Below are 26873 nucleotides of genomic sequence, written 5' to 3' on the forward strand. Positions count from 1 at the left end.
GAACAGCTTCTTCCCCTCTGCCACCTGACTCCTAAATAGACATTGAACCCTTAAACACTACCTCACTTTTTTAATATATATTATTTCTGTTTTTTGCACGATTTTTAATCTATTCAATATATGTATACTGTAATTGATTTACTTATTATTTTTCTTCTATATTATGTATTACATTGAATATATATACATACATACACACTTACTGTAGTTGATTCAGAATTACTATATTTATCCGCAGTGACTCAAACAAATAGACAACACATATCAGTAATTAAACATGTAAATATTCTCCGCGAATGAATATTTCTGCATCTTGAGCTACACTTTTTTTTGTTCACATGATGTAGGTTTCCCTCTCAAGGCTGACACATAGTGTCCATTTCAATTTAATTTTAAATTGAACAGATAGGTTAATATGAACTTTATTGTTGGGTCTGGAGTGACAAGCAGATCAGATTCAGAGATGGCAACTTCTTTCCCTTAGTTAGCATTCCCAAGCCAGGTGAATACTGAAACCATCTGGGAATTTCAAAGTGACCATTACTGATGGGAGTTTTTCCAAAGATTCAAAGTACATTTATTATCAAAGTGTGTGTGCCGTATGCAACCCTGAGATTAGTCTTCCCATAGACAGCCACAAAACATAGGAAACCATGGAACCCATTCAAAGCAAGACATCAAACCCCACCCCCTCGCAACATGCAAAAAAATCCAAACTGCACAAACGGCAAAAAAAAACCAAGCAAACGCCACAAAATATTAAACACAAAATCTTAAAGAGTCCAGGGATATTCATTTGAGCTCAGCTTTATTATTTGAATTTAAACAAAACCTTCAATTTTCCTCATCCACTAATAGCTTCATCCACTATTGACTTAAGTGAATCCAATTTTCCTTTACCCTCTCGTTTAACGTATTTTTAATCATCTTCTGCTTAGTTTTGTTCATCCCTACAAGCTTTATTTGTACACTTTCCTTTTATTTTCCAACTCTTTCCACCCACTGGATTAAAACTTCTTGCATTTATGTTAAAACGTTTCCCATCAATTCTTCACTGACCATTGCCATTCATTGATGCTTTCCTATTTTTATGGAGTATTTCTTTATGTGAGAACTGATATACAAAATGGAAAACTTCCATTTCTCGGAACCAGAGATTATTTTGAATAATTTGTGTCTTCTGTGTAGTTAAAAGTGAAGTGGTTCAAGGCAATGAATCTGAGGCTGCAACAGAAGTCAGATCTGCTGATGCATATCCAGGCTCAGGTAAGATCTTTGTATTTACATTGTCTAAAATTGTTGTTTTATGAAAGAAATCAAAACTGTTGCTAAAGATCAGTTAAAAAGGTGAAAAGCACTTGCAGTCAAGTTTGTTTCCTTCAAATTCAGACTTGCTACAGTACTGTACAAAAGTCTTAAGCACCATAGATATATATAAAACCTTTATATAAAACAGTACTGTATTTGTCAATGTGGAGTGGGGAGCGGGTTTGTAAATCTGGCGGGAGCAAAGGATGTTGAGAATGGTGAGGGTGGAGCGCTAGGGGAGGGGTGTGGGGCAGGGAGAAGGAGTGCTGGGGCAGGAGAGTTGGCACACCCAGCCCTGAGACAGCAGACAAGGTCATTTGATTACAATTGGTTTATTGATCATTACAGAATGTCCCTTTGGTGCTTCCCACTCCCTCCTCCTTTAGCCAGGCAAGATTCCCATCTCCCAAGTGCAGAGAAGTAGCAACAAGTAAATGAAGGCAGGCAATATTAATTACATTAGAAGACCTGTAAGGGGAAAAAATTGGTATAGTTTGACAGAGACATTTTGGTAAATGCTTGTATGGGTAAGGTTTGGCATCATCTTTTAAAAGATGTAGCCAAAACTTGGTCCTTGGTAAAGCATTTAAAACCCGGGATGATCATGTGAAGTTGAGAGGCACAACTGTCGTGTGATGGGAGATGCCACTGGACTGGCCAAGCACCACCAAGCTTTGCCATCCTGTTTTCTAGTTTTGCCCCAGTGGAGCTGGTTCAGAACTGAAAGAGGAAAGGTATTTTCTGGAGGAGGTTTGCAGTAGAGTTAGATCCATCAGTTTGCCTGGTTAGCATGGATCATACACAATGATAAAGAATGAGTTTCATAGAATGGACCACGAATAATCCCACTGGGAGCAGCCCAGGTAGTAGCAGGACTTGGTTTGAGAGAACGTAACCATTGCTGGAAGCTGAAACACTCGTTTCACTTCCATTCTGAAACCCTCGAAAAGCAGCATGCCATGCATTTGATATTGGCAATGTCTGACAATTTATATTGCCTGTATTCATTGTTGCTTTTATTTACTGTATATAACATGATAAAGAATCCCCAAATATCCACAATATGAAACAAAATTTGATCTGAATCTTATGATGTTCAGACAGTTGTCTAAAACCTTGATCGAAGATGCTGATGTTTCAAAAATCTCCGAGAGGAGGAAAACAAGGTTAAAGGATTTCAGAAAAGAATTATAAAAATTAATAATTCTAATCAGCTGAGTCCATGCTGCCAGTGGTAGAGCATATGAGGCCAGAAATATAGGAACAATAGTGTTTTTTAAATGACTATCTTACTTACTGCCCATTATGCTGTTGGCATTTAGGGCAGCAATGAAGTTCCTGTATCTCTGACAGTGTTCAGGGTGTCCTTCATCATGTTCAGTAGCATCCTCTCGGTTTTCACTTCTGTCAGTCATGAAGTCCAGGTGGAGACTTGGGAATACCATCGCACTCAGATGTAGAAGGATTCATCATTACTGTTTCCTTAACAATTTTGTTTTACCAATCAGGGTTGTTAATCCTGAGCTGAACCACAGAACCTGGGGGACCAGTGGACCACTCTTAGTCTGGCCTCTACCCTTTGACCTGTTTGGCATGGGTGACCCTACCAAGAGCCAAAGCATAAAGCCCCGACTCCAGCCAACATAGCTCTCCAGGTCATTGAGGCACACAAAGGCCGTAGCTCCACTATCAGCTGAATAAGTCTGAAAAACAATTAGAAGATCATCAAATTTGTTTTTTGTAGCAGCTTTAACCACAAAAGATGCAGCACTTGTCTGAGGGGGAATAATAGCTGGAGTGGAACTTAAATGCTGCTGTTGATCAGTGTGGTCAATTTCTCCAGCATACTGAGCTCCACTGTGCTCTTATCCAATGTTGAAAATCCATTTCATAGTGAGATTGCTTTCCTTTGCATTTCTTAGCTCTCCGTTCGTAGGAAAGATATTGTAATTTTCTTGATTGATAACAGCAATGAATGGTGATACAGCAAAATTAATAACCTCCCACCCTTGGAACTTTGATAGTGTTGGACAACAGATTTACCAGACTATCCTATGTTACTCCCATTATCTCGCAAACTCACTTTGATCTTTTTTCACAGATTGTGCAGTAGTATAATAAATTTTCCAATAAACCCAGTGTATTTAAATGGAGTGGGAAATACACAATTAATTGATGGGCTGAATGGCCCTGTGTCTATGCTGTATGATTCTGTGACATAGTCTGAACCTTGGTTCCAGCCACAAATCTACCCAAGCCCTAGTGTTCTAACCCCAAGTCTATTGTTTGCGCCCCCCGTCCTCCTCCACAGCTGTAAGTTTCTATTTTTCAGTTAAACCCTCTTCAGAAGTTTTTATTTTTTAAAACTTGACATATTTGAGATAAAATACATGGTTAGATTGATTTATTGTTGTGTATCTGGGCTGTGGTGTGCTGGTTGTTACTTGGATTTGTACTGCCACATAAGCAAGTCCTAGACTTGTAACCACTGGGTTTAAAGTTGGGTTACACTGAATCGCTGTTGGCAATGCCAAGGAATTTGCCTCTTTGATCCTGACCATGGGTTGGAGACACCTTTCGTCTTAATGGGAATTGAACAGTACAGCCCCTTCGGCCCACGATGGTATGCTGACCTTTTAACATGCTCCAAGATTAATCTTTCCACATAGTCCTCCATTTTTCTTTCAACAGTGCGTCTGTGAGAGTTTCTTAAATAGTTCTAATGTAACGGCGGTGGAGCTGGATACAATAGGGTCTTTTAAGAGACTCCTGGATAGGTACATGGGGCTTAAGAAAATAGAGGGCTATGGATAAACAGTGGTAATTTCTAAAGTAAGTACATGTTGGGCACAACATTGTGGGCTGAAGGGCCTGTGTTGTGCTGTAGGTTTTCTGTGTTTCTGTGTATGTATCTGCCGCTACCGCCACCCCGGCAATGTGTTTCATGCACTTAGCACTCTCTGTTTGAAAATAAACACTATCTTTGGCATCTTCCCTATATTTTACTCTATTCACCTGAAAATTATGTCCCCCATATTAACACTCTGGGGGAAAAAGGCAGTGGGTGTCCACTCTATCTATGACTGTTATCAGCTTATACAACTCTGTCAAGTCACTTCTCATCCTCCTTCACCCCAAAGAGCTCGCTCTGCCTTTCCTCATGAGACTTGATCCGTAATCCAGGCAGCTTCCCGGTGAATCTTCACATCCACGTCCTTCCTATAATGAGGCGAACAGAAACTGAACACAATACTCTTAACTGCTGTCTAACCGGAGTTTTATAGAGCTGCAGCATTGTCTCATGGCTGTTGAACTCAATCCCTGAGCAACGAAAGCCAACACATTCTTGACCAGATTGTGATAAGGAGTGTTACAAATTTTGCTCTACTTATTTTAACCTTAATTACAGTATTTCTTGGTAGTATGTACTTCTGGTTAATTTTATTTTTATAAACTTTATTTTTTAAGAATATATATTGCAGTTGTATTAATTTTTAAATTAGACATTTTTAAAAAATACTTTAATACAGTTCTCATAGATGTTGACAGCAAATGAAGATTATCCTCCATTTTGTCTCCTGCCTCAAGCAGTGAGGTTGGTTTGGGAGTAGAATTTTGGTAGTGAATTGCCTCACACCCCACCACACTCTGCTGGGTTCCTTCCAGATATGGAAGGTCAGCTCAGTTTGTTTCTCTGTAAGTTATGTAGATTATACAGTGAACTAGAACCAAGATGATTGGACTCTCAAAAGGTTTGACAAGTGATTTAGTGGTTTTGAGTTTCAAGAGCATTTACCTTTCATTTAGCAATATAGTAATGTGGTTCCATATTTCTAGCACTGACTCCAGATAACTAAAATGAATAACTTCTGCTTTTTACAGTTATAACTTGCACGGGTTATAATCCTCGGGTACCAAATCAAGACAGTGCCCTGTTATTTCCTACGAAGTAAGTTTCAGCTTAAGTATGCAGTGTTGACTTGAAATTACTAAGGATTTTCATTATTGAATAATTTCAAATCATGGCCAGCTACAACATATATGATATTTTCTAGAAAAAGATGGAAGAACAATCAACTTAAGTCTCCTTTCCATGCCCCTTCCTCCTAGTTGCTCTTTTTAACTTTTATTATTATTCTTCACTAGATAAAAACCCTGAGTGCAAAATTTCTGAAGTTGATAAAATTAAACATTTCTGCTGCTCTGTCTAGAGTAATATTTACAAAAGCTTGTTGAAAATTATGTTACTTGTTTTGTTTCAATTTTCCTCTTTTCTACTCCACTGTCACTATATAATGTGAAAGGAAAATGATGGAAGAGAGCAGCGTTGCATTATTCGGTAAGCAGGTGCTCTCGGTACAGAGTGTCGCCATCAGCAAAGAACAAACCATCTCCCCCGACTCCTTTCAAATCATTGTCGGGGACATTCAGTCAGGCTTGTTTGAAGAAACCTCTTCCTACTTATCATCAGCATATCACTTGCAGCACCAGGGGGTGCCAACGCACTTGACTACCGCTATACTACAATCTGGAATGCCTGGCGTTCCATGCCTAGACCACATTTCAGGAAATCTGATCACTTCACTGTCCTCCTACCTGCATACAGGCAGATTCTAAAGAACAAAGCTCCAGAAATGAGGACAACAAAGAGGTGGTCACAGGAGGGAGAGGAGCAGCTACAGGATTGCTTTGAGTTGGTGGACATCGACTCATCAGCGGATCTGAACGAATACACCACGGTTGTCACAGACTTCATAAGAACAGGCATAGACAAGTGTGTCCCCACAGTATCATTCAGAGGTTTCCCCACCCAGAAGCCCTGAATGAATCGTGGGATCCACATCTGCTCAGGGCCAGATCAGTGGCATTCAGGTCTGGTGACCAAGGGGTCCAAGTACAATCTCCAGAAAGCTTCTCACATGCAAAGTGGCAATTCTGAACCAAACTTGAATCTCTGAATGATGCTTGTTAGCTGTGGCAGAGCTTGAATTATATCACATCCTACAAAGTGGTGACAACAAGGCTTCATTCCCAGAAGAGCTTGTTTTGACCATCAAATCATGAACAAACCCCATACAGTCCCCAATATCCTTGAGATTTTGTTCACTGTGGCTGAATTAAGAGCACCCTTCAGGAGAGTGACCCCACAGAAAGCATCTAGCCCAGATTGGGTACCTGTCCGAACACTAAAGGGCTGTGCTGATAGCTGGCTGGAGTGTTCACCGCTATCTTTAACCCCTGACTTTAGCAATCTTAGGTTCCGACCTGCTTCAAGCAACCTTCAATTATATTAGAGCCTAAAAAGAACAGGGTTACCTGCTTCAATGACTATCGCCCAGAAACACTTGGATCCACAGTGATGAAGTGCTTTGAGAGGCTGGTAATGAAACATATCAACTTCTGCCTGAGAAGTGACTGGAATCCACTCCATTTTGCCTACCATCACAACAGGTCCACACAGCAGATGCCATCTCATTGGCTCTTCACTCAACCTCTGGAACACCTGGATAGTGAAGATGCGTACATCAGGATGCTCTTCATTGACTACAGCTTGGCATTCAATACTATCGTCCCCTCAGAACTAATCAATAATTTTAAAAACCTTGGTATCAATACCTCTTTGTCCAACTGGATTTCCTCACTTATAGACCCTAGTCAGCTCAGATTGGCAGTAACATCTATTCCACAATCTTCATCAGCACAGGCGCACCACAAGACTATGTGCTTATCCCCATTTTTACTCACTTTATACTTATGACTGTGTAGCTAAGCACAGTTCCAATGCTATATTTAAAACTGATGACAGCACCACCATTGTTGGCCAAATCAAAGGTGATGTCAAATCAGCACATGGGCAGGAGATTGGAAATCCGGCCGAGTGTTGCCAGCAGCAACCTCTTACTCAATGTCAGCAAGTCCAAGGAGATGATTATTGAGTTCAGGAGAGGGAAACTGGAGGTCCATGAGCCAGTCAACATTTGGTGGGGGTGGGGGGGGGGGGGTTCAAAAGTGGAGAGGGTCAGCAACTTTAAATTTCTTCATGTTACCATTTCAGAGGATCTTTCCTGGATCCAGCACACAAATACCATTACAAAGAAAGTGCAGCAGCGCCTTTATTTTCTTAGAAGTTTGCGAAGGTTCAGCATGCTAACTACGACTATGACAATCTTCTATAGATGTGTGGTGGACAGTACATTGATTGGTTGCATCATGGCCTGGTATGGAAACACCAATGCCCTTAAATGGAAAATCCTACAGAAGTAGTGGATACGACCCAGTCCATAATAGGTAAAGCCCTCCCCACCATTGAGCTTTCACAAGAAAGCAGCATCCATCATCAAGGACCTCCACCACCCTGGACATGCTCTCTTTTCGCTGTTGCCATCAGGAAGAAGATACAGGAACCTCAGGACTCACACCACCAGGTTCAAGAACAGTTATTAACCATCAGGCTCTTAAACCTGAGGGGATAACTTGTCTCAACTTCTCACCTCACCACTGAATTGTTCCCATAGCCTATGGGCTCATTTTCAAGGAATCTTCATCACATGTTCTTGATATTTATTGCATATTTATTATTATTAATAATGTTTCATTTTGTACTTGTTGCCTTTTGGTTGGTGACAGTCACTCTTTGATCCTGGTGTCTTCCTTGTATTTACTGTGAATGACTGCAAGAAAATGAATCTCAGGTTTGTATATAGTGACATGTATGTACTTTGATAATAAATTTGCTTTAAACATTGTACTTTATTCTCTTTTATTTTCTGCATGAACTCTCCCAATTACTTGGGTTATAATACGTAACGGGCAGCAGGTGAATGGAATGCCACTTTTTGCAGGTTCTGCTGCTGCAATCCACCCTGACTTGGAAATGTATTACCATTCCTATATTTCCACTGGGTCTAAGTCTAGGAACACCTTTCCCAACAACAATGTGGGAATTGCCTTCATCAAAGAACTGCTTACATACTTAAGCCGATCTGAGGTATAGGCTGCTGACAGCAGCTCACCACAGTCCTTGGTCCTGGGCCAGTCCCTCAAACTGTCCCCCAGTGTAGTTCATCCTCGAAGATCTCTCCCAAGGATGAGATCTCAGGAGCTTCCTTTTCTGTAGAACTGGGTTTTTACAGGATGGGGTTGCTGTCCCCATGCCCAGCCCTCCTCCTTTCACAGCCGGGCTTGGGATTGTCCATGGCACAGTTAACCAAAACTACAATGGTTCAAAATGGCTCACCGCCACTTTCACAAAGACATTTCGTTATGGCCAGCAATGCCTGCATCCCGAAGAAGGAATAAATATCATTTTCCATCTAAATGGTCCCACTTGGTGGTGCAATAATATCAGCGCCAGACTCAGGAGCGAAGGTTCCCGAGTTTGAATCCAAGTTGGTTGAGCGTCGAGCTAGCAACTTGGCCTCGTAGAAACAAGAATAGCTTGCTACGGAAACACCGTCATGACGGTGCCCCGATAACTCTTCCTTTTCATCTAAATGGAATTGTATAGGTAGTGCTTGTTCATAATGTCTTTGGAACTTATTTGAACCCTAGTTTACTAAAGCGAGTGTTTTAATATTTAGTGTTTGTTGAAATAGTTTCTGTAATGGCTTTTAGTATTTTGTAGGCATGTACAATCATAACTTTATATGCTTTTACATTATTGGCAAGAAATAAATTAATTCTTAGTTCAATTCCTCAGCAAATATTTCAAAAGGATTAATAATTTTCTGGTACTCATTATGCTGTTTATTCTGCAATTATTGCTTATGAATTCATCAAACTATTGACAAATAGAGTTTTAATTAAAGGCAGTTCTAAGTCTCTTTAAGTTTACTTAAATCAAATATGCAGAGAGTTAAAGGTTATTGGTATTTCAACCATCTCTCATCTTTTTAGGCCATATCCACACCTTTTCTCTCCACCAATAGTGCAAGCTTCTTACATAGGAGAGGCACGGTATTCAGCAATGCAGCAGTCAGCATCTTACCCTGCATATTCCCAGTCAAGTCAGCCTTACGGACTACCTCCATTTGGTAAGGGGACTTTCCACCCTTTCATATATGTAAAATAAATTAAAATATTTTCAAATATGCTTTCTTTATTTGCTTGTATTGAAATTAAATATTTCCAAACCTAATCTAGAAAGCTGTTCATAAATGTTTCATTCTGCAACATGCATCTTAGCAATGATATAATCTATTTGAATTAAATCCTGCACAAAATATTTTGAAGTATTGAGACAGGTGAATAAAGCAGCTTAAAGAATAAAAATGGTGGGGAGGGACATTGGGGCTTCGTATGTAGTATTGTCAACTTCTGAACCTGCAAACACATTTGCTCCCCGCTGGAATATTAAACCCAGTTCCAGGCAACATTGATAGCGTAGTGGTTAGCACGCACTTAACAGTACCAGCAACCCGGGTTCAATTCCTGCTGCTGCCTGTTGTTCTAAATTGTCCTGTGATTAGGCTAGAATTAAATCAGGGGTTGCAGGGTGGCATGGTTCAAAGGGCCTATTCCACACTCCCTATCTCAATAAAATTTATAAAAATATATTTGGAAGAATGTGAAGGCCATTTAAAGGGCATTGAGGAGACTGAGACAGAAGTAAATTATTCAGCTTGTTTTTTCCACCTTTCAAAATATATTCATGGCTGATCTACTAACTCTGGCATTTTTCATGCACTGAACTTGTATCTCGTGATTCCCAAGTTATCACAAATAAAACTCTACAACTTCTGGATGATATTTGGTAATTGAATTGCCACAATTTTGAGTAGTGAGTTTCAAAGGTTTTCTATCCTCTGGGTGGAACAGGTTTCTCATCCACTCATTCTTCGGTCTAAATGGGTTCATTCTAATACACCTCTGAGTGCACTGCAGGAATCAATCTGGTAGGCTGGTTTATTGAGTCTTGATAGTGTCTGGGGTCACCCTTCTTGTAAAGACACTGCCCAGAAGAAGGCAATGGCAAACCACTTCTGTAGGAAAAATTTGCCAAGAACAATCATGGTCGTGGAAAGACCAAGGTCACCCGAGTCGTACAACAAGGCACATTATGGGTGCAGCTTCACCAAGACTACATGTAACAACAAGCAAGGCATCTGTACTTTACCTCTCAAGTCAGCTTACAACAAAGGCTAAGGTACTGTTTTGTCTTCTTGTGTTAACTTTATAATTCGAGCACAAGATCACAAAGACCTCTCTGAACACCAACGTGTTTTGGCGGCTTGCCATTTAAAAAATACTATACCTTTCAATTTTCTTGTCAAAGTGACTTTTACCATGCACTATATTCTATCTACCATATGCTAAGTCTGTAGCTCTGTGAAGAATCAACAGCCCAATTGCCATCTGCTTCTGTGTTACTGGCAAACTTGGATCTGTTATACTAAGTTTCTTCCAGCCACGTTATTGATAAGGTTCACTCTGGGGCTCCAGCTGCTCATAACCCCAGTGGTACCGTTTTGGTCGTAGCCTTCCAACCTGAAAATGAGGTGTGTTTTATTGTTGACTGATCTTTGATCTAGGTCAGTATACTACCCCATTATTACACATTGTGATTTTACTTGATAAACTCTTAATACGGCTGCTTAACAAAGATCTTCTGAAAATCCAACTACACTAACAGTTACAACACACAAGCTGCTGGGGGAACTCAACAGGTCAGGCAGCATCTATAGAAGGAAATGGGCAGTTGATGGTTTGGGTTGATATCCTTTATCTGGACTGTTTGGTAAGCCCTAGTAACAGTTTCAAGCTAATAAAAGTCACTGACTTCAGACTGAATTGTGTTTTAAGTAGGTCAGAATCAGAGTTAATATCACCATCATATATCATGAGATTTGTTAACTTTGTGGAAGCATTACAATGTAATGCATAATAGAAAAAAACTGAATTACAGTAAATATGTATGAGCGCGCGTGCGCGCGCACACACACACACACACACACACAAATTTAAAAAAATAGTGAGGTGGTGTTCATGGGTTCATTGTCCATTCAGAAATAGGATGGCAGAGGGGAAGATGCTGTTCCTGAATCATTGAGTGTGTACCTTCAGATCTCTGAACCTCCTTCCTGATGGTAGCAATGAGAAGAGGCCACGTCCTGGGTAATGGAGGTCCTCAGTGGTTTTGAGGCATTATTCCTGGAAGGTGTCCTGGATGGTGGGAAGGCTAGTGCCCATGGTAAAGCTGATTAAGTTTACAACTCTCTGCAGCTTTTTGCAATCCTGTGCTGTAGCCCCCCCCCAACCCCCCTCCACCATACCGGATGCTGGTGCAACCAGCTAGCGTGCTCTCCATGGTACATTGAGTGTTTTTGGTGACATACCAAATCTCCTCAAACTCCTGATGAAATATAGCCACTGTCATGCCTTTTTTTACAATGGCTTTGATATGTTTGTTTTAGGTATAGACTATCATTTTTGATATAGAAGAGATGGTGTGCAATCAAGAAGTCTGAAATTCTCTCATTAATGTTTTAAACCCTCCATAATGTAGAATATTTGTACCTACATCTCTTCAGTTTTGTCTTTTATGTTGTGAAGTGGTTAAGTGCATAATGTATATTTATGTTAATTATTTTAATCTTAGATGCATTGTGGCCTGGTGTGAAAACAGAAGATGGATCACACAGTCACCCGGGATACCTCAGTTACAGTACAGGATTTAGCTCAGACCAAACCAGTCCAGCATACTATACATACCCTGTTCAAGGTAGAAGTACATAGCTTACCTTGTTATTATTTATGTCTTTTCACATCTCTCTGCTGTAATGAAGCATTTGGTGTGGGGGGGGGGGGGGTGGGGTCTGTAGGTAGACTCTTCAATAGCATTTAACGTGGGATTCTATATTTCCCCAATCCACTCCCGACTTGCATCATGAATGTTCTGACTCTGTATCAACAATGGTATTATGCCTAAAGTCTCTGCATAAAAGGATTATGTATAGTAAATGTGAGCGCTACCACGTTTCACAATTTAGGCATTTTTACTGTGTAAAATGTTCTAAATGTTAGTAACGTTTCTGATTAATTACAGTAAAACCAATCATGCCATTTTGATGGAAACAGATATAAGTATTTTCCAGATTATTTGATGTTACTCTTAATGATACTACAAAAGAATTCACATATTGTACAATAGTGTAATGAATTTTCCAGTGAACCGGTGAGATAAAATCTAGTAGAAAATACAGTGCTGTATGCTTCAGCTTGTCTGTTTTCAGTTTGTCAGCTGAAACAGGCAAGCACTCTAGGGTATTGTTTCCAGCTGCAAACCTGCCCATGTTTCTAATCCAGGTGCCCCCGGCTCCAACCCTGGTTCCGTCCACACCCATAAGTGAGCCAGATGCTAAACCATCAGGACTTCTGGAAAAAAAAACATTATACAGAGTTTTATTGTAATAGTTTTTAAATCTATAAGGTAGTGTGCACAGTAAAGACCTATTAATCTGACATGCTGATGATATTGGCAGTGCTGGGTTGCAGATGTTCCAGAATATTAGATGTTATAACTGGCTGGTGGTGTAGGGGCATCAGCACTGGACTTTGAAGCAAATGGTCTTGGGTTCAAATCCAGACGGCTCCTTGCACGCTTTCCATCCTTGTTGGGTCTTGTGTTAAGCTAGCAACTTGGCCTCGTAAAACAGACAAATGCTAAGGAAATCACAAGGTGCCGCCTGATGCACTACAAGGCACGGAAAGGGGGAAAAGCTAATTAGATATCAACGCTCCTTGAATCTGCTATTTTTAGATCAGTTGGCTAAGCTGAAAGGCAGTGTGGGAATGGGCTCTGTTGAGTGAAAGGGAGCTCAAGAAACATCACCTGCTGAGCAAGGTGCTTTACCTTCTGAATTTCTGAACAATGGATAGCTGATTATCAGTTTTACTGTAGCACGTTTGTGTTTGAAGTTGCTTTAATTTTCCTTTCCATCAGGTGCAGGATTCCCAAGAACTAGTATTTATTCTGGTGGCGCTGTCGTTGCCAATGTAGCAACTCCCAGCAGTTCTAATCAGGTACACCATGTCTTTTGTTCCGGTTTTAGTTTTGTAATTTTATCTTGAATTACTCTAAAAATAAAACAAAAATTGCCCCTCGTTTTTATTTACCTAGGAGTACCATTCCTACACATCCCTTGGGCAAAACCAATATGTGCCATATTTTCAGAGTTCAAATTACGCGTCAACCGTGACTTCAAACCCTCAACCTGCCAGCACCACAACTGTCACTTACCAACTGCAAAAAACAGAAGCAGAGGTTTCTAATTCCAAAGATGAAAGTTTTCAATCAGGTAATGTCATAATATCATTCTTTTCAAAAATATTAATCTCTACACTACTAATCTGCAGCTGTATTACTTTACATTAAATGTGCTTCCTACATAAAATTCCTTGGCAAACTTAACTTTTAATATTTCAAGGTCTGGGGAGGTAGGATTTGAACCTTGGACTAACTTCAAATTAACTAAGATTTTTAAAAAAAAACAACAGCCTTTATTCCTCCCAAAAAACTTAAAGGTTGCAGTTAAGGAGATTGGGGTTGAGAGGGAAATGGATCAGCCAGGATGAAATGTCAGAGCAGACTCATTGGCCAAATAGCATAATTCTGCTCCTATATCTTACAGTCATAAGGTGCATTAAAAATAGCAATTTTCATTACATTTAGCAATCTTCTTTCTGCTGAAGCCTGTAAGTATGTGGAAGCATCTTTAAAGTTAGTCCGAACTGAAGTTTTGCCTAGTCCCAACTGAAGTTTGAACAGTTTTAAGATCATAAGACATACGAACAGAATTAGGCCATTCAGCCCATTGAGTCTGCTCCTCCATTCAATCATGGTTTATTTATTATCCCTCTCAACCCCAATCTCCGGTCTTCTCCCCATGACTTTTGATGCCCTTACTAAATAAGTACCCATCAACCTCCACTTTAAATATACCCGATTACTTGGCCTCCACAGCCATATGTTGCAATGAATTCCATAGATTCACTAATTCACCACCCTGTGGCTAAAATATTCCTTGTCATCTCTGTTCTAAAGGGATGTGAGGCATTCTGTGGCTGTATTCAGGTCCTAGACTCTCCCACTAATGGAAACTTCCTCTCCACTGACATTTTTATCTAGATCTTTCAATATTTGGTAAGTTTCAATGAGAACCCCCCCCACCCATTCTTCTAAACTCCAGTGAGTACAGGCCCAGAGCCATCAAACATTCCTCATACGTTAACCCTTTCATCCTCAGGATCATTCTCATAAACATCTTCTGAACCCTCTCCCAGGCCAGCACATCCTTTCTTAGATATGAGTTCTAAAACCACTCACAATACTCCAAACGTAGTCTGACCAATGCCTTGTAAAGCCTCAGCATGAAAGAAACAAAAATCATCTTCACTATTCGGATCTTCCAGGTACCAATATAAGCTTTATTTTTGTGAGGGCTTTTAATTTTTTTTGACTTGTAGAGAGTGGTAGTTTTTCCATATTTGGAGTCAGTCAGCATGGAAACAGGCCGTTCAGAGTTCTTGCCAACCATTAAGCACTAATCCCATTTTATTCTGCCCATGTTCTTATCAACTCCTGATTGCAAATGCATTGTTAGCATTTATTTCAAGGAGATAATGCTGAAGCTTTATAAGACACTAGTCAGACCACACTTGGCATATTGTCAACAGTTTTGGGCCCTTTATCTCAGAAAGAATGTATTGTCATTGGAGAGGAGGTTCACAAGGATGATTCTGGGAATGAAGGGGTTAACATATGAGGAGCGTTTGGCATCTTTGGGCCTGTACTCACTGGAATTCAGAAGAATGCGTGGAGATCTCATTGAAGCCTACCGACTGTTGAAGGGACCGGATAAGGTGGATGAGGAGAGGATGTTCCCTCTGGTGGGGTTATCCAGAACTAGAGGGCACAGCCTCAAAAATCAAGGGATGACCCTTTTAGAAAGGAAGTAAGGAGAAATTTTTTTAGCCAAAGAGTGGGGAATCTGTGGAATGCTCTGCCACAGACTGCAGAGGAAGCCAAGTCAGTGGGTATATTTAAAGCAGAGGATGATAGATTCCTGGTTGGTCAGGGAATCAAGGGATATGGTGAGAAAGCAGGTGTATGGGGTTGAATGGGATCGAGGATCAGCCATGATGAAATGACAGAGTGGACTCAATGGGCTGAATGGCCTAATTCTGCTCCTATGTCTTATGATCTTACGGCCTCTTTTCATATTCCACCTGGGAAAAATCCAAAGAGTGACGATGATCTCGGTTTCTTTCATGCTGAGGCTTTGTAAGGCATGCTATTTTCATGGTTAAAGTTTACAATTCCAAGGTAATCAAGCCTGAGAGTATGTATTTCCATGCAAGTATCTATTTTTCAAAGGATTAATGTCATTAAACTTTTATATTGAACAGTTTGACTATTTTGTCATGACGGATAGGGCTTATAGTAAAAATAGAATTCCATAATCCTTTTTGCTGGATCAAGAACATTACAATTATTTTTGCAGATGTGAATGCAATGACATTTATCAGACCATTGACTAGTAACTTCCTCAAAACAATCTCCAGGTTTATAGCATTGAATTAAAATGTTTAAAATCTCCCCTATAAATAATCCAAATATAATCTTTCATGATTTCGGTCAAGGTTTCTTTCTCAAACTGCAGGAGAATTTTCTATGTTTCGGTGAGACTACAAATTAAGGTTGCACTTTTGTTGTGATAAGAAGCTCTTCGAAGGGCACGTGAATGATAGAAAAATGGAGGGTTATGTAAGAGGGAAGGGCTAGATTGAATTTGGAGTAGGTTAGAGGGTTGGCACAACACCATGGGCTGAAGGGCCTGGACTGTGCTGTAATGTTCTATGTTCTGTTAGATTATTTGTTGTTGTTTTGCGGATGGTATGGTAGTTTTTACTGGGATAAAAATTGTCATAGCATCCACTAGGGAGCTGGTCTAATACCTCATTAACATCCTGCAGACAACAGTCTAACAGCATGTGGAAGGAAAACACTAATTGACAGAAAGTTATTTACCTTACAAGTTAAATTCTTTATGGCTATCACATTCATTTCAGGGGGAGGGGGCTAGAATATAAAAGCAAAGATGTAATATTGAGACTTTATAAAGCACTCCAAGCCTGACTTGGAGTATTGTGAGCAGGTTTGGGACCCTTATCGTAGAAAGGATGTGCTGAAACTGGAGAGGGTTCTAAGGAGGTTCACAAAAATGATTCCAGGATCAAATGGCTTATCATATGAAGAGTGTCTGATGCCTCTGGGGCTGTATTCACTAGAATTCAGAAGAATGTGAGGGGGGACTGCATTGAAACCTATCAAATGGTGAAAGGCCTTGATAGGGTGGATGTGGAGAATATGTTTCCTATGGTGGGAGAGTCCAAGACCAGAGGACACAGCCTCAGAATAGAGGGGCATCCTTTTAGAATAGTATTTCTTTAGCTAGAGAGTGGTGACTCTGTAGAATTAATTGCCACAGGCAGCTGTAGAGGCCAAGCATATTTAAGGCAGAGGTCAAAAGATTCTTGATTGGTCAGGGAATGAAGGGATACAGGAGGGGGTAAGGCAGAAGATTGGGACTGAGAGGAAAATTGGATCAGCCATGACAAAATGATGGAGCAGACTTGATAGGCCAAATGGCCTACTTCTGCTCCTATATTTTATGGTCTTCTACATTTATGGAAAACAAATCCAATTTTTTTTAACAAATGCTTAGCTTTGAACAGGACGGAGTAAAGCTGGTATTTAAAAAAAACAGGATTTTACACTAGTATAAAATTAAAATTGGCAGACTTTAAGGACTTGTATTTGTTTAAATGTATTGTCATTTTCCAAGGCTCCCACTTAACATTGATTATTCTTCAGGAGTTTCTGCTGCAGAGCAAACTCTGTCAACCACAGTAATAAAGGAGCTTAAAGAACAATCCCAAAAAATTCCAAGCGGGAAGTCCCGGGGGAAAGGAAAGAAAAGCTGTTCATCCCCACCACCTGATAATAAACTGGAGGTACGTATAGCTTTTCACTAACCTTTTGAAGGGAAATGGAGCTGGAGATGCTAATGGTGGCAAGCCAATTATTTTTGGGAAACTAAAATAATTTCATAAGAAGCAAAACTCTTAGAGGAAAGATAAGCAGTTGCTTGCTGCTGCTCATTGCATGGGTACAGCTGAGCTTGATTCAGTGAGCAGGTTTACCAGTTTGGGAGCTGAGAGGCCTAAAGAAAGTTGTATTGCAACATGGGGTACAGATCAGCCACAAGTGGCGGGGCTGGATGAAATTCAAAGTTCAAAGTAAATTTTATCATCAAAGTACATATATGTCACCACATACAACCCTGAGATTCATTTTAACCTGTGGGCATACTCATTATATCTATAGAATAGTAACTATAAACAGGAGTAATGAAGGAGCAAGAGCATAGAAGACAACAAACTCTGCAGATGCAAATATAAATAAATGGCAATAGATTATGAGAACAGGAAATAACAAGGTAAAGAGTCCTTAAAGTGCACAGACAAAATGCTGGAGGAATCTATAGGATCTATGAAAAAGAGTACAGTTGACTTTTTGAGCCAAGGCTCTTCAGTGGGACTGCAGAAAAAAGGATGAAGAGTAGGTTTAAAAGGTGGGGGAGGGGAGAGAAAAACATAAGGTGATGGGTGAAACCAGAAGAGGGTGAGGGGGTGAAGTAAAGAGATGGGAAGGTGATTGAAAGAGATACTGGGCTGGAGAAAGGGGAGTCTGATAGGAGAGGACAGAAGGCCACAGAAGAAAGGAAAGGGGGGAAGGAGCACCAGTGGGATGTGATGGGCAGGCAAAGAGATAAGGTGAGAGAGGGAAAAGGGAATGGGGAATGGTGAGCACCGGGGTGGGGGAGCATTACCAGAAGTTCGAGAAATTGATGTTCATACAGCGTGATTATTGCTTGTGGGAACATATCAATAGATAGGCAAGGGAGTGTGGTTTATCCCCTTTTGTTAAAGAACCTGATGGTTGAGGGGTGGTAACTGTTCTTGAACCTGATGATGCGAGTCCTGAGAGTCTTGTAACTTCTTCCTGATGGATGCTGCTTTCCTGCGACAGCATTTCATGTAGATGTGCTCAGTTGAAAGACGTTGCTTCCGATTTAACGCGATCCCAACTACTGATGCAGGAACTTCTACATAGATATTTGGATCTGTCTCTATGTGGAAGCTGAATGGAAGAGTTGTCCCAGTGTAGCTTTTCCTTGCAATGCACTGTGCTGCAAGAGTCATATTCTAAACTAAGATGTAAACCAGAATTTGTAAACTTGATCGGAAATTATTTCCATTTCTAACATTGAATAATGGTGATCAAGAGTAATGGTAAGGAGCGTTAACAAAATTGCTGTCTTCAGAATAATACCTCACACAGACAGCTTTAGAAGCTTTAGTATGGCATCTCAGATGCACATAGGAAAATATATAATTATTTATGTGCTCTTTTGCAGCGTGTGTTTGTTTGGGATTTGGATGAAACCATTATCGTCTTTCATTCGTTGCTAACTGGGTCATATGCACAAAGATTTGGAAAGGTAGGACATGACTAAACTGTGTGATGTTAAGCTGGTTCAGCAGTTAATTACAGACACATCAGCACTTAAAACAAAATGGAGGAACTTAGGCTAGGCTGCATCTATGGAAGTGAGTAAACAGTCGACATTTCAGGCCAGCGCCTTTCATCAGGACTGGAAAGGAAGGGGACAAGTCAGAAGATAGGGGGAGGGAAGGCATTTACTTCCAGTAATTGCTCTTCCCTTCAACATTTCCCATACTTGTCTGGTGCTTCTCCCCCTTCCCTTTCTTACATGGACTTCTGTCCTCTCCTATCAGATTCCTCCTTCTCCAGGCCTTTATCTCTTTCACGTATCAACTTCCCAGCTCTTTAATTCACCCCGCCCCTCTCCCAGTTTCATCTATCACCTGCTATCTTGTATTTCTTCCCTCCCCTCCCCCCACCTTCTTACTCTGATTTCTCCCCTTCCTTTCCAGTCCTGATGAAGGATCTTGGCCCGAAACATCAAATGTTTACTCTTTTCAATGGATGCTCCCTGGCCTGAGTTCCTCCAGTGTTTTATGTGTGTTGTTTTGGATTTCTAGCCTCTGCAGACCTACCCGCGCTTGGGACTTTGGCATAAAATCCCGGGCCGAGAGACTTGTTCCAGTGCTATGTTGTTCTGTTGATGCTGCAACCTAGTGAAATATATCTCATTAATACCTCCTGTTTTCCGGTTATGTTTTACCACTGATGAGTCCTACTGTCCCAGTAAGACATTGTAATTTCCCGTAGGCAAATTTTTCTGTGTTTTTGATCCCTAGCTTTGTGGCCGAGTACATTCTTGTCCTTGTTTTATACCATATGAATCTTGCAGCGATGATAACTGGAGACCGATCAAAAACAAAGTTTAATTTATCTTTTCTGACTCATTTCAGTCACTCCTTCCAGAACTAGAGGAGGTAGCATTACTATTAATATAACTTAATTCTAATTTATATTATTGATTAATTTATAGGATCCTGCATCGGCTCTGACCTTAGGGTTGCGGATGGAGGAAATGATCTTCAATCTTGCTGACACTCACTTATTCTTCAACGATTTAGAGGTAATGAATATTGGATAACTGCATAATATTAATGTATCAGAAATACTTGTGTTCATCTCTTTGTTTAAGCTTTGAGATTGAATAAAGCTTGATCTTCTAATCTGCTTGCAATTGGAATTGGTTAATGATAGATTCCAATTAATGTTCTAAAGGTTCAAAGGTTCATTTATTATCAAAGTATGTATACAACTCTGAGATTTGTCTTCTCCAGGTAGCCATGAAACAAAAGAAAACCATAGAAGTCATTCAAAGAGAAACAGCAAACCCACCCACTCCACTGACACCAAAAAAAGAATGCCAGTTATTCAGAACGATCATTGACCCCCAACCATCCTCTCCCATTTAGATTGTGTTTGTTTCTACACTCCTGTTCGGCATTTTGAAGTCAGATATGGATTGCTTTTATACTGGCATCAAAAGAGAATTTGGCAAAGGATATTGTATTCAAGAAAAGTCGTAATTAGTGATCAATTCAGGTCAAATTTCCTCGGTTTGTTAGGCTTTTACTAAATAGTGAAACTAGACATCTTAATTTGATTCTCTTTATCTTGCTTATTCAATAGGAGTGTGACCAAGTTCACGTGGAGGACGTTGCGGCTGATGACAACGGACAAGATTTAACGTAATGCATTTAAACTTTTTTTTGCATTTTAGTTCAAAGTGTTTTGATTGCTCATTTTGACTACTCAAGATAAATTTCTACACAGGATTAATAACTGAGTTAGATTTTGAACATTTTCCACTACTTAATTTTTTTTTTAAATTCTGAACTACATTACTTCACATGAAAAAGGTAAAAAGTCCAGCATCTCCTGTAAATGCTGTTGAGGCTGGGATCAAAATGCAAATTTAAAAACCTGAAATAGATTTCTATTAATGCAAGGCTGTCCACTGTTACTCACATTCGTGAAAGGACTTAAAGTACAGATCAGATATGATCTAAACGATTGCTGGACCAAATCTGAAGAACCGAATGGCCAATTCTTCTGCGTAATTGTACAGATGTGCAGATGTAACTATGATATACATTTACACTTGTAATTGTTAAATTTATAGCCCAAGAATTCAATTTCATTTAGGCTGTCTGAGGAAGGTACAAAGTCATCCGCTGGGAATTTTTCATTGCAGAGGGAAGGAAAGATTTACTCTAATTTCTTTGGATATACAGTCGGCCCTCTTTATCCGCGAATTCCGCATGCGCAAATTCAACTAACTGCAGATCACAAAAAACCCAGAAGTGCTCTTCCAGCACTTGTTGTTTGAGCATGTGCAGACCTTTTTTCTCTTGTCATTATTCCCTAAACAATGCAGTATAACAACAATTGTACATAGCATTTACATTGTATTAGGTATTATAAGTAATCTAGAGATGATTTAAAGCATACGGGAGGATGTGCGTGCGTTATCGTGGATCGGGATCGAAAAAAATCGGAAGTTCTCTTACTAAGTAAGTCGAAACAGATACATCCAGTATTATTTAGAGTCAGTTAGTCAAACATTTGTCTCAGTATTTAGTATATATTTTACCTTTCTATGCATATAAAACACTTAAGAACGTATGTTTCAGCGCTGGGCTCGGGAACGGAAGTTCTCAGGACTTGGGACAGACCGCTCCCGAGTACACTCTCCACCGTGCTGGGTTGATGTGGAGGATCAAAAACCCAAATCCTAATAGTTAAACCACTGCATTGCTTAGTAATAATTGTAACTTTCATCGGGGCAGAGCCTTTCTCACTTTATCTTTTAAAATTGTTCCGATCGTTGACCAACGTAGCCTAACGCTTTGCCAATGACCAATGGTGTTTCACCTCTTTCAGATCGCTTTATTATTTTCACTTTATTTTCAATCGTGTTTGTGATTATTTTCGCGAACAGAAACACTGCAGATTCAGAGCTCTGCAGTGGGATCCTAATGTCCACAGCACTGACCCAGGTTAAATAAGGTCTGGGGTTCCGCTAGGTCATAAGGTCCGCCGTATTGAGACAGGTTGAATAAGGCACGAGCATCCGCGAATTTTGGTATCCGCGAGGGGTCCTGAAACCAATCCCCCGCGGATAAGGAGGGCCGACTGTACTTGGCTGATGGCTTGCATTTTTACGTATATGATCTTCATTAAAAAGTGACTCTCTGTAGCCACTAGAAAAGGATGGGTAGGAATGTGTGTAATGGGCCAGAAGGCCAGTTTATTTACTTAAAACTCTGATTCCGTAGAGATGGAAAGAAAACCATAAAGCATCGTGCAGATAATTTGAATGCTTCAATACCTATCTGAATGCAATTGGCATTGGTTTCTGATGGATAACAAAAAAAAATACATATCTCAAATTACTCTCCCTGTCATAAAAAAACATTAAAATGAATTGACACCACCTATGACTAAATCACAGAAAGTTTTAAACCTTGTGAAATCTCGGTGGTGGTTGTGAAAGGGACGTGTCATCCTGTGATTCTCTCTATAGCAACTTTCATCCTAACAAGCTCTAAATTAGAACCTCTCAGACTCCACAGATAATCTGTTGCAGTTGACAAGCTACCACTGCTTTTAACTTCTGGAGCTTCGCCATGTTTTATTCTGAAGCTAGTGAGTCAGGGAAGATTTTTAGGTGATGCAGCTGCCACTCGAGGTCACCCTGCTCCCAGTTAATGTTACTGGTTCCATTCTAATTGGAGAGGGGCTGGATACATCATCTTTTTTTTTCTGGGAAGCCTTACACTGTACTGTTGTAATACATAAACTCAAAAGGTCAGAGGTCTGGAGGACTGTACAATGTTTAGAAACAGTGGCTTGCGAGTGCATGGATCACAAGGACTGAGTGAACATAGTTTTGAATTCGGATAGAGCCAAATTCTACACAACTTTACCTATAGAGCAGTGGTTCCCAACCTGGGGTCCACAGGCCCCTTGTTTAAAGATCCATGGCATGAAAAAGATTGGGAATCCCTGCTATAGAGAATAGATAAATTGATTATAAAGGCAGCACTGAACATCTTGTGGAGAATTGGGCTTCTCATTTAACTTATTTATTTCTTGTGTTTATAAACAAATCTAATTTTTTGGGCAGTTGGAAACAGCTGCTTTTTTAAATACTTTTTATAAGATCTGTACTTTTTAACAAACTCATGTACTTTTCACAGTACATGGTGGCTCATCCCCACTCACTGGCAGGAAGTGGTATAGCAGCTAAACTAACAGTTTATCTCTTTTCTCATTTTGCATTGGCCAAGTATTAGCACATTACCCACATGAGGTAATTATTTTAATTATGTAGCCTGTTAGTTAGTTAATTCCTATCTAAAGAATTTTCCTTATAACACTGATGGATTTTGCAGAGACACCATCTTCTCTTTGTTTTTTTTATTCCTTTTGAGTTTGGGTTTGGGTATCCTCCACAATATTCCATATGGGAATTTAAACTGGAGGTGGCAGTGTTTTTTTTAACAAGGTTGAGTCGCCAGCTTGACATCAACCCAGCACGGATGGAGAGCATGCTCGGGTGTGGTCTGTCACTGGATCGAACTCAGGTAACCTCCGTTCTCAAGCCTGGCACTGATCTCACTGCGCCACCAGCCGACTCCACATACATTCACCTCTCAGCATCATTTCTCAGCTCTTTATTTAGTTTCCTTAGTATTTGTCTGTTTGTTTGTACTCTAAAGTAAAACTGAAATCTTAGAATTAAGACTACTCGTCATTCCTGACTCCTAGAAGAACCATAAGGATCAGAAAATAAACAGAGATCCAACAGAGGCTTCCAATAACATACTGGAATGAAATCAGTAGGAACTGGAATTGGTTTATTGTTGTCACATGGGCCAAGTAGAGCACAAATCTAGAGTAGAGTACAGATCGAATTATTGCCCAGTGCATTAAGGTAGTATGAAGCGAAGCAAAACAAAACAGAATGCAAAATAAAGAAAGTGCAGTACAGGTAGAGATCAGTCCTGATGAAGCATCTCAGTCCAAAACATCAACAGTCTATTTCCCTCCACAGAGGTGGCCTGGCCCAATAAGTGCCTCCAGCGTTTTGTGTTGCTCCAGATTACCAGCAGCTGCAGCTTCCCTTGTGTCTTGGATTTTCTTGTTGGTATTTAACTTTTAATCTATTGTAACACGTTGGTTTCAGGAACTATGACTTTGCTGCTGATGGTTTCCATGGATCAGTGCCTGGCTCGAGCCACTCCTCAGGAGGTATTGGTCAGGGAGGCGTTGATTGGATGAGAAAGCTGGCCTTTCGATATCGACAAGTGAAGAAAATTTACAACACCTACAATACAAACGTTGAAGGTAAGTGACTTTGAATTTTTTTTTCATTCTTGTTTGCTGCGAGAAGGAACAAGTAAATGCTTTATTCTTTTTTTTTAATTCGCAGAACTCCTCAACCCAGCCAAGAGGGATTCATTACAACAATTAAAAGCAGATGTAGAAGCTTTGACAGACTCCTGGCTAGCAACTGCATTGAAATCATTAACGTTAATTCAATCAAGGTAGCTGATCAAAATATGCTTTTTTGGATGAAGTCAAAATGTTTATTTTACCATTCTGTTGCTTTCTACATCTAGATAGCATTGTGACATTGAAATAGGGTTAGAGTCATCAAATCACATGTTGGGCTGAAAGAGTACAGAGAAAATTTACAAGGATGTTGCTAAGGCTGTCTATTTTATTTATTTTTCCTGTAAATTCCTGCAAGAAAATGTATCTCATCGCAGTATATAGTAACATATGCATACTTTGCTAATAAATTTATTTTGAACTTTGGATGACCAAATGAGAGAGTGACCTTTTTCGATAATAATGGCTTAATTAATCCGGCTTTTCCTCCCATGTTGGACCCCTACCAGTCTGCATATCACCCAATTCGGTCCACTGACGATGCCATAGTCTCCATCGTGCACACACACACCTGTCCCACCTGGAAAATGTCAGAATGCTTTTCATTGACTTCAGTTCTGCTTTCAATACAATCACACCCCAGAAACTGGTGGGAAAACTGTCCATGTTGGGTCACAACACCTCCCTCTGTAACTGGATGTTGGAGTTCCCATTGAAGAGACTGCTGTCAGTCCATCTGGGCAACGTCTCTGGCTCCATCACACTGAGCTCTAGTACTCTTACCCCCCCCCCCCCACCCTAAACTTGTATGCTCAGCCCAATATCTTTTACACTGCTAACGCATGCCAAGTCCACATCATTATGTTTGCTGACTATACAACAGTGGTTGGCTCAGCAGTAACAATAACGAAACAGCATTCTGGGAGGAGGTAGAGCAGCTTGTGGACTGGTGTAAACACAACAACTTGAGTCTCAACATGGACAAAACTAATGAGATGATCGTGGACTTCAGGAAGGTGCAGGCTGCTCACTCCCTCCTGCACATCAACAGAGAGAGTCAGGAGTGCCAAGTTTCTTGACATGCACATCTCTGACGATCTCACCTGCTCCCTCAGAAACGCCTCTTTAGGCAAGAGAGCACAGCACTGCTTCCGATTCCTGAGGTGACTAAGGCAAGCGAAGCTCCTCCACACCTCCCACCACCGTCCGAGATGGGAACTGCAGTGCATCGGATCGCAAGACTGCAGTGGATTGTGAGGACAGCAGAAAACATCACTGGGGTCTCTCTCCTCCCCCACATTCAGTCCGTGTATCAGAAGCACTACATACGCAGGACATCCAGCATTGTCAAAGACTCCTCCCATCCTTTCCTCAAATCCTCTGACCTCCTGCCAGGCATAAGGTATCACAGCACAACCCCAGAATTGTCAGGCTGGATAACAGCTTCTTCCCCCCCACCATACCAGGCTGTAACACCCTGCTGCCAGCCAGCACAAATGTACACCGTATCTTGACTGTCTTAATCCCCACCCCCTCAACTCACAGACACACTCTCATCCTGCACCGGTCACTTTTCATCTTTTATTCCTGCTGTTTCACATAGTTATTCGACCTCTTGTTTTACTATAATAATGCCAGTAACTTTAAACATGTATCTCACACTTTATGTCAACCTGTCAGGCTTCAGGTCATGCTGTTCTGGGATGTGTGCAAATATCTTGTGAGCATATGTGCTGGATCATAATTACATGTGCAGTACCTGACTATATGTACAGTGTTTTGCACCCTGGCCACAGAGAAGTGTTTTGTTTAGCTGTATACGTGAGACAATAGACTTGAAGTTGAACTTGCTTTGTTAACCAAAGGACAAACACAAGAGAATGAATGTTTAAAACAGTAAATAGACCAGTTTGATTTTTTTTTTTCTTTCCACTTCAGAAGAAATTGCATTAATATCCTGGTCACCACAACGCAACTGATTCCAGCTCTGGCTAAAGTTTTGCTGTATGGATTAGGTGAGATCTTCCCTATTGAAAACATCTACAGCGCCACGAAAATAGGTAAGGAATTTATCTTTCAGTTATTTCCTGTTACCAGGGTTTCCCAATCCATTGTCCATGATCCCCAGAGTTAATGGAACACTCCGTGACATAAAAAAAGGTTGGGAACCCCTGTGTTAGACAATTGCATGTAATACAGCTAACTGGAAAATTTTGAGACTGCACTTGGTGTCACAGTGTAAAGAATTATTGATGTTTCAGTGTAACACCATTGTTGTTATGAAGGTGTGGATTTTAAAAATCAGACAGCAGGCCACAACAACACGTTCAGTACAAAGGCATTTATTGTGTGCCAGAGGTGGAAAACTTTTAGAAAAAGGTCAAAAATATTTACAGTGCAGTGCAAAAAAAATGTCAAAGTGACAAAAGAAAAAAATGCAGACATATACCATCTGACCTTTAGGACTGCAGCTCCAAAAATTCAGACTGAAGAAATACACCTCACCATACCACACCCTCTCTCCCTCCCCACTTATACCAACATGATCCTTTAAGAAAGGATCGTTGCACTGTAGGAGATCCATTTCTTTAGAATGCGG

The 26873-nt window shown here is 40.4% G+C and overlaps 1 protein-coding gene across 4 annotated transcripts in view; it reads left to right on the forward strand.

Moving 5' to 3' along the window:
• Positions 1-26873, forward strand: part of LOC132380468 (eyes absent homolog 3-like) — a 66307-nt gene that overhangs the window by 32907 nt on the left and 6527 nt on the right. For 3 of the 4 annotated variants that reach the window (XM_059949282.1, XM_059949283.1, XM_059949284.1), the window contains exons 5-17: positions 1189-1266; positions 5191-5257; positions 9205-9341; positions 11906-12028; positions 13250-13329; positions 13427-13604; positions 17183-17322; positions 18789-18872; positions 19851-19940; positions 20504-20562; positions 24066-24226; positions 24312-24426; positions 26213-26334. In XM_059949282.1, the coding sequence (XP_059805265.1) occupies positions 1189-1266; positions 5191-5257; positions 9205-9341; positions 11906-12028; positions 13250-13329; positions 13427-13604; positions 17183-17322; positions 18789-18872; positions 19851-19940; positions 20504-20562; positions 24066-24226; positions 24312-24426; positions 26213-26334 (1434 nt within the window). The remainder of the gene's footprint in view (positions 1-1188; positions 1267-5190; positions 5258-9204; positions 9342-11905; positions 12029-13249; positions 13330-13426; positions 13605-17182; positions 17323-18788; positions 18873-19850; positions 19941-20503; positions 20563-24065; positions 24227-24311; positions 24427-26212; positions 26335-26873) is intronic. The other variant, XM_059949285.1, reaches the window with a different exon arrangement.

This window comes from Hypanus sabinus, chromosome 24 (genome assembly GCF_030144855.1).
Source record: "Hypanus sabinus isolate sHypSab1 chromosome 24, sHypSab1.hap1, whole genome shotgun sequence".
NCBI lineage: Eukaryota > Metazoa > Chordata > Chondrichthyes > Myliobatiformes > Dasyatidae > Hypanus > Hypanus sabinus.